This window comes from Rhinoraja longicauda, unplaced genomic scaffold (assembly GCF_053455715.1).
Source record: "Rhinoraja longicauda isolate Sanriku21f unplaced genomic scaffold, sRhiLon1.1 Scf002507, whole genome shotgun sequence".
In the NCBI taxonomy this organism is placed as follows: domain Eukaryota; kingdom Metazoa; phylum Chordata; class Chondrichthyes; order Rajiformes; family Arhynchobatidae; genus Rhinoraja; species Rhinoraja longicauda.
The window spans coordinates 2770-10713 of NW_027603720.1; the positions used below are offsets into that span (position 1 = coordinate 2770).

At 51.4% G+C, this 7944-nt stretch overlaps 1 protein-coding gene across 1 annotated transcript; it reads left to right on the forward strand.

Annotated features, from left to right (window-relative positions):
• The first annotated feature begins 4803 nt into the window (after positions 1-4803).
• LOC144591864 (zinc finger SWIM domain-containing protein 1-like) lies at positions 4804-7594 on the forward strand. The gene is made up of 2 exons (XM_078395873.1): positions 4804-5171; positions 6736-7594. The coding sequence occupies exons 1-2, from the start codon at positions 4804-4806 to the stop codon at positions 7592-7594; spliced, it is 1227 nt and encodes a 408-aa protein (XP_078251999.1).
• Positions 7595-7944: the final 350 nt, after the last annotated feature.

Here is a 7944-nt window from a genome sequence, read left to right on the forward strand (position 1 = left end):
GTTACAGCGCTGCGCGTGGACCCCACTTCCATCGTCTCGCTGCGGAGTAATGGAGCAGGTGTCCAGGTGCAGCTGGGGGAGGTTGCCAGCAAGGTGCTCGCTGATGAGGATGCCCATAGCCCCGCACGCAAGGAGAAATGGGACGAGTTCAAGGCCAACAAAACCGACTTGGAGATGATGGTGCCCACACTGGCAGCCGTCAAGGGTAAGGTCATAAGGAATAGGAGTAGAATTAGGCCATTCGGCCCATCGGGTCTACTCCGTCATTCAATCATGGCTGATCTATCTCTCTCTCCCCTAACCCCATTCTCCTGCCTTCTCCCCATAACCTCTGACACCCGTACTGATCAAGAATCAAGGTAGGTGAAGGTGTCCTCGCTTGTCCCAGGCCTAACCGGCTGCTCCAGGTTTGCACCACTCCCTCTCTTGTCCTGGGGTATCCTGCATCCTTCCTTCATTCCGGAATAATGCGGATCACCCCTTTATTGGGTTAATGATGAGCATTTGATGGCTCTGGGCCTGTACTCGCTGGAGTTTAGAAGGATGAGGGGGGACCTCACTGAAACTTACCGAATAGTGAAAGGCCCGGATAAAGTGGATGTGGCGAGGATGTTTCCACTAGTGGGAGAGTGATGGAACAGAGGGCACAGCCTCACAATAAAAGGACGTTCCTTTAGAAAGGAGATGAGAAGGAATTTCTTTAGTCAGAGGGTGATGAATCTGTGGAAATCATTGCCACAGATGGCTGTGGAGGCCAAGTCTGTGGCTATTTATAAAGCAGAGATTGACAGGTTCTTCATTCGTTAGGGTGGCAAATGGGGTTGAGAGGGAAAGATAGATCAGCCATGATTCCTAGACTCTCCCACAGGTGGAAAGATCCTTTCCACATGCACTCTACCCTGGCATTTCACTATCTGGTAAGTTTCAACGAGGCCCCTCCTCATCGTTCTAAACTCCAGCGAGTACAGGCCCAGTGCCGTCAAACACTGATCAGATGTTAACCCAGACATTCCTGGTATCATTCTGGTAAACCTCCTCTGGACCCTCTCCACCGCCAGCACACCCTTCCTTAGACATGGGGCCAGAACTGCTCCCAATATTCCAAATAAATGGATGAGGATTGGGTGTGGATCCTCCTTCCCCCATCTCATGATAGTGCACTGTCTTGTCACTAGATCGCTCCCTCCTCTCCCCTGGGATAGTCAATGACCTTTAAACTTCAGAGATACAGCGCGGAAACTGGCCGTTTGGCCCATCGAGTTGGTGCTGACCAGCGATGGTCCTGTACGCTAACTTACACACACATGGGGCCATTTCTTTTTACAACTTACTGAAACCAAGTAACCTACAATCCTGCAAGTCTTTGGAGTGTGGGCGGAAACCGAAACACCCAGAGAAAACCCATGAACGTACAAACTCCGTACAGACCGCACCCACAGTCAGGATGCAACCCGGGTCTGTAGCGCTGTAAGGCAGCAACTCTACAGCTGTGTCCCCAATACTTTCTCATGGGATCGCTCTTGGATCGTGCCACGCACTCTTCAGATGACTCTTCCCTCCTGGAACCCCACCCAGGCTGCATCTGCAGTTCCTTCCTCCACCTGTCACTTGCAAGGCTTTGTCCTGCCCCCACCTCTCTTCCAGCTTTCTTCCTCCCCCCCTCCCCCCCCCCCCCCCCCCCCGACTTGCCACAATTAGTTGAAGAAGGGTCCCGACCTGATACATCACGTATCCATGTTTTCCAGACATGTGTGGGAAAGAACTGTAGGTGCTTGTTTACACCGGAGATGGACACAAAATGCTGCAGTAACTCAGCGGGTCAGACAGCATCTCTCAAGAAAAAGAATAGGAGACGTTTCAGGTCAAGACTCTTACTCAGACCGAGAGTCAGGGGCGAGGGGAAACTCCAGAGATGTTGCCTGACCTGCTGAGTTACTCTCGCACTTTGTCTTTTGTCATGAACCAGCGTCTGCAGATCCTTGTTTCTCCAGAGTTTGATAGAGCTGCATCTTGACTATCTGACTCTTGTACTCAGTGCACTGACCGATGAAGGCAAACCTACATCACCACTGCCACTGTGCGTTACCAGTTCTTTGTTCAGAATCCATTTCAGAATCAGACTCAATTTATCGGCCTAGTTTGTACACAAACAAGGAATTTGACTTGGTGCATTGCTCGCACCTGGTAAAAACACGAGACAGCAGACAATTAAAAAAACATTATAATTAAACAATGCAAAAATAAAGTGCAAGAGTAATAAGTGGCAGCTTTGCTAAATATTGCACGTGTAAATATCTAAAATGCATTTGGAGAGTTCATAATTGTTTGGCTTACAGACCAGAATGTAGTGGTGTAGAGTGGTTGTTAACTAGACCTACCACTCGTGGGGAGAGGCTGTTTTTGTGTCTGGATGTGCCCAGAGAGGAGGGCTTCATGAGAGAGTTAGATATACAGTGCATTCAGAAAGTATTCACACCCCTTCACTTTTTCCACATTTTGTTATGTTACAGCCTTATTTTTAAATGAATTATTTTTTTTACTCATCAATCTACACACAATACCCCATAATAAAAAAGTAAAAACAAGTGTTTAGAAATTTTTGCAAAGTAATTAAAAAGAAATAACTGATATCATATTTACAAATGTATTCAGACCCTTTACTCCGTACTTTGTTGAGGCACCTTTGGCAGTGATTGCAGCCTCAGGTCTTCTTGGGTATGATGCTACAAGCTTGGCACTCCTGTATTTGGGTAATTTCTCCCATTCTTCTCTCAAGCTGTCAGGTTGGATGCGGAGCGTCGATGCACAGCTATTTTCAGGTCCCTCCAAAGATGTCCGGGTTCAAGTCCGGGTTCTGGCTGGGCCACTCAAGGACATTCACAGACTTGTCATGAAGCCACTCCTGCGTTGTCTTGGCTGTGTGCTTGGGGTCATTGTCCTGTTGGAAGGTGAACCTCCTCCCCAGTCTGAGGTCCAGAATGCTCTGGAGCAGGTTTTCATCAGGTTTTCATCTTTACTTTGCTCTGTTCATTTTTCCCTCGATCCTGACTAGTGTCCCAGTTCCTGCCGCAGAAAACCCCCCACAGCATGATGCTGCCACCACCAGGCTTCACCGTAGGTATGGTATTAGCCAGGTGATGAGCAGTGCCTGGTTTCCCCCAAACATGACATTTGGCATTCAGGCCAAAGAGTTCAATCTTGGTTTCATCAGACAAGATAATCTTATTTCTCTTGGTCACAGAATCCTTTAGGTGCCTTTTGGCAAACTCCAAGCAGGCCATCATGTGCCTTTTACTGAGGAGTGGCTTCCGTCTGGCCACTCAACCATAAAGGCCTGACTGGTGGAGTGCTGCAGGAAAGTTGGCCTTCTGGAAGGTTCTCCCATCTTCACAGAGGACCTCTGGAGCTCTGTCAGAGTGATCATCGGGTTCTTGGTCACCTCCCTGACCAAGGCGCTTCTCCCCTGATTGCTCAGTTTGGCCGAGTGGCCAGCTCTATGAAGAGTCCTGGTGGTTCCAAAGTTTTTCCATTTAAGAATGATGGAGGCCACTGTGCTGTTCGGGACCTGCAATGCTGCAGAAAGTGTTTTATACCCTTCCCCAGATCTGTGTCTCGACACAATCCTGTCTCGGAGATCTACGGACAATTCCTTCGTCTTCATGGCTTGGTTTTTGCTGTGACATGCACTGTCAACTGTGGGATCTTATATAGACAGGTGTATGCATTTTCAAATCATGTCTAATCAATTTAATTTACCACTGGTGGACTCCAATCAAGTTGTAGAAACATCAAGGATAATGAATGGAAACAAAATGAACCTCAGCTCAATTTTGAGCATCATAGCAAAGGTTTGAATACTTATGTAAATGTGATATTTCAGCTATTTCTTTTAAATTACTTTGCAAAAGTTTCTAAACACCTGTTTTCGCTTCTTCATTCTGGGGTATTGCGTGTAGATTGACGATTTTAAAAAAAAGAATTTAATTCATTTTAAAATAAGGCTGTAATGTAACAAAATGTGGAAAAGGTGAAGGGGTCAGAATACTTTCTGAATGCACTGTAGGTCATAGGGCTGATGGAATCAAGGGATATGGGGAGAAAGCCAGAACAGGGTACTGATTCTGGATGATCAGCCATGATCATATTGAATGGCGGTACTGGCTCGAAGGGCCGAATGGCCTACTCCTGCACCTATTTTCTGTGTTTCTACTTCAAAGAGTTTGTGGCCAGGGTGAGAGTGGGTCAGTCCCTTGTTCTGCCTGTTCTTGTCATATGAGGAAAGACTGGGGATGTATTCATTGGAGTTTAGAAGGACGAGAGGGGATCTTAAAGAGACGTATAAGATTATAAAAGGACTGGAGAAGCTAGATGCAGGAAAAATGTTCCCAATGTTGGGGGAGTCCAGAACCAGGGGACACAGTGTAAGAATAAAGGGGAGGCCATTTAAAACTGAGGTGAGAAGACACTTTTTCACCCAGAGAGTTATGAATTTGTGGAATTCTCTGCCACAGAAGGCAGTGGAGTCCAATTCACTGGATGAATTTAAAAGAGAGTTAGATAGAGCTCTAGGCGCTAGTGGTATCAAGGGATATGGGGGGAAGGCAGGAACCGGTTACTGATTGTGGATGATCAGCCATGATCACATTGAATAGCGGTGCTGGTTCGAAGGGCCAAATGGCCTCCTCCTGCATCTATTTTCTGTGTTTCTATAACTCTTGTCTGCGTTTGCTTGCAGACGGCACGGTGGTGGTGGTGGTGAACAAGGCCAACGTGTTGCAGGCCATCTACTACCAGGATGGCCGCATGAAGCAGACCTTCGAGAGGTTCCCTGAGGTGCTGCTGGTGGGCGCCACCTACAGCTGGGCGGGCCTGTGGCTGCCCACCTACCTGCTGCTGGCCATCGACGGCAACGGGGAGAGCGAGCTGGCGTGCCTGTGGTTCCTGCAGAGCGAGGAGCGCGAGACCGTCCGGCAGCTTCTGCGCATCTTCAGGCAGAAGAACCCGGCGGCGGAGGGAACGCGGGCGGTGGTGGTCGGCGGCCAGGCGTGTGACGGGGAGCTGGTGACTGACGTGCTGCCCCACTGCAAGCCGCTGGCCTGCCTCGCCCACACCCTCAGCGTCTTCCAGGACCACGTGACCGCCGAGAAGCTGCACGTGACCGCCGGGCAACAGTAAGCACTGGCACCGCCATTCCCTCGTGGGGCCGGAGCGGAGCGGGCGGGTGGGGGGGCCCAAATATTCCTCCTCCTGTCAGATTGTGTTGGTTTGGTAAAGTTGTGACTCTCATCCCTCTGCACAATCCAGTCTACCCATGTCCCATCTCCTCCACTCTCTGCCCTCTCTCTCTTTCTTCTTTCCTTCTTTCTTACCCGCTCCTCCTTCCCTTCTTTCTTTCTCCCTCTTCTCTCCTTCTCCTCCGCCCCTTCTCTCCTTTCCCCTACTCCTCTTTCCTCCTCACCCACTTCACCCACTCCTCCCCTCTTCCCCCTCCTCGCCTCCTTCACCCTCCTCGCCTCCTTCCCCCTCTCATCTTCCCCCTCCTCCCCTCCTCTCCTTCCCTCTGCTCTCCTCCCCCTCCTCTCCTCCACCATCGGGCAACAATAAGCTCTGGCATCGTGATTCCATCCTGGGACCGGAGCGGGCGGGGGAGGGGGAGGTTGGGTTATCCCAAATATTCCTCCTCCTGTCACGGCGTGGGTCAGATAAGGGTGCGACTCATTCCTCAACATGGTCTGCACAATCCAGTCTACCCCTGCCCCACTCTCCCTCCTTTCCACCCTCCTCTCCCCCTTTGCGTGCTCCTTCCCCTTTTGCCCCCTCCACTCTCCTTTCTGTAGATGGGGCATCTGGTCAGCATTAGATGGGGCATCTTGGTCAGCATTAGATGGGGCATCTTGGTCAGCATTAGATGGGGCATGTTGGTCAGCAAGGACGAGTTGGGCCGAGAGGCCTATTTCCGTGCTGTTTGACTCCACTGTTCAGTAGTCATTGAGGAGGTCACTTTATTTTTCGTAGGGAAAGAAACGGTGGAGTTTTTCTTGTAGCCGTTGGGGACTGTTGAGGTGAGAGTTTAGTTTAGTTTAGGAAATACAGATTGGAAACGGGCCCTTTGCCCCACTGAGTCCACGCCGGCCATTAATCACCCGTTCACACCAAAGATACTAGAGGAACAAGATAGACCACTCGACGTTAAAAAGCGTAGAAGGTCATGGCGCCATTTTAGTGGGAAGAAAATTGTAGAAACATTTAAAAAGAAAGATAACAAAAATCTATGAATTGATAGATGAGTTATTTTCTGCATTTTAATGGTATCATCACACATACTGTTCCCCCAAAACACTGATTACACTGCGAGAGGCAGAACGAACGGCGGGGTTTGCTTACTAAAATGGCGGACGTCCCACTCCTTTGCACACTACACTTCAGTATAGGCGAATTCAATGGAGTGGTCCATCTTGTTCCTCTAGTATCTTTGGTTCACACTAGTTCTGGGCGACACACGGGACAATTTACAGAGGCCAATTAACGTACAAACCTGCACGTCTTTGGAACTTGGGGGGAACCCGGAGGAAACCCACATGGTCACAGGGAGAGCGTACAAACTCCACACAGACAATGCCTGTAGACAGGATGGATCCTGGGACTGGCACTGTAAGGCAGCAACTCTACCGCTACGCCACCGTGCTGCACCGGGAGGTTCCTCACCTTGTCTCCTCTTCCCTTTCTTCCCGCCAGGAGCCAGCTGCTGCAGATCCTGCACAGTATGTGTTACGCGACGTCCACTGAGGACTACGACCTGCTGTACCGCCAGCTGCTGGACTCCAACGTGGAGAGCGCCGTCGACTACTTCCACAAGATGTGGCACGGGTCCCGCCGCCAGTGGGTGGAGGGCTTCAAGCACGAGAACGAGAGCTACCTCACCAGCACCCTCCAGCGGGTGCAGGTGATGAGCCAGAGGTTGGCGGCGGTCGTCGAGGACTTCTCCGACGTGACCTCCTTCACCCGGGACCTCCTGAAGGCCGTGGACACGGTGCGGGCCGAGTGCGACCAGCGGGTGTTGCAGAGTGAGCCCCCCGCAGGGCCAGAGGACAACTCCGCGGAGTCTTCCTACCGGGCGCTGCTCACCGACTTCGCCTTCCGCCGGGTGCGGACGGAGCTGCAGGAAGCGGAGTCGGTCTCCTTTCTCAGCGTGGAGGCCGAGAGGGCCTGGCCCGTGTGCCGGCGCCGGGCCCTGGTGACGGACCAGGCCAGCTGCCAGTGTGCCTTCCGCACCTCCATGAGGCTCCCCTGCCGGCACGTCCTGGCTCTCCGGCGGCTGCTGGGCTCCGACCTCTTTGAGCCCTCGCTCTGCGCCGCTCGCTGGACGCAGGAGCACTTCCTCGGCGGTCAGCTCCCGCCCGCGTCGCCGAGGGAGCGGGCCAAGGTGCAGCAGGAGCGATACCGCCAGGCCCTCAAGGTAGCTCGCAAACTCTCCTCCCTCGCCGCCCGGTGTCCGGCCGAAGACTTTGGCAGGTGCCTGGCGGTCATGACGGCCGTCACCGACATCTGGGCCAGAGGTGGCCAGGTGCAAGTCACCGAAACCAATGGTTTGTAGCGACGCAGTCTCAGAGAGAGTGAAGCAACGACACACAAAACATGGAGCAGCACAGCACAAGGACAGGCCCTTCAGCACACAATGAACATGATGACAAGACCATCCCTTATCTACCTGCATATCATCCATATCTCCCCATTCCTTGCATATCCATGTGCCTATCTACTGCCTCGTAAACTCCATTATCACATCTACCTCTACAGCAACATATGGTTCATAAGATCATTAGAGACAGGAGTAGGATTAGGCAATTTGGCCCATCAAGTCTACTCTGCCATTCATTCATGGCTGATTCATCTCTCCCTCACCCCATTCTCCTGCCTTCTCCCCATAACAGAGAAACATAGAAA

Bases quoted from the DNA above. Each gene is read 5' to 3' on its own strand.
- LOC144591864 (XM_078395873.1), top strand. From the start codon at position 4,804: ATGAAGCAGACCTTCGAGAGGTTCCCTGAGGTGCTGCTGGTGGGCGCC. The intron at 5,172-6,735 runs GTAAGCACTGGC...TCTTCCCGCCAG, and splicing joins CACGTGACCGCCGGGCAACA to GAGCCAGCTGCTGCAGATCC.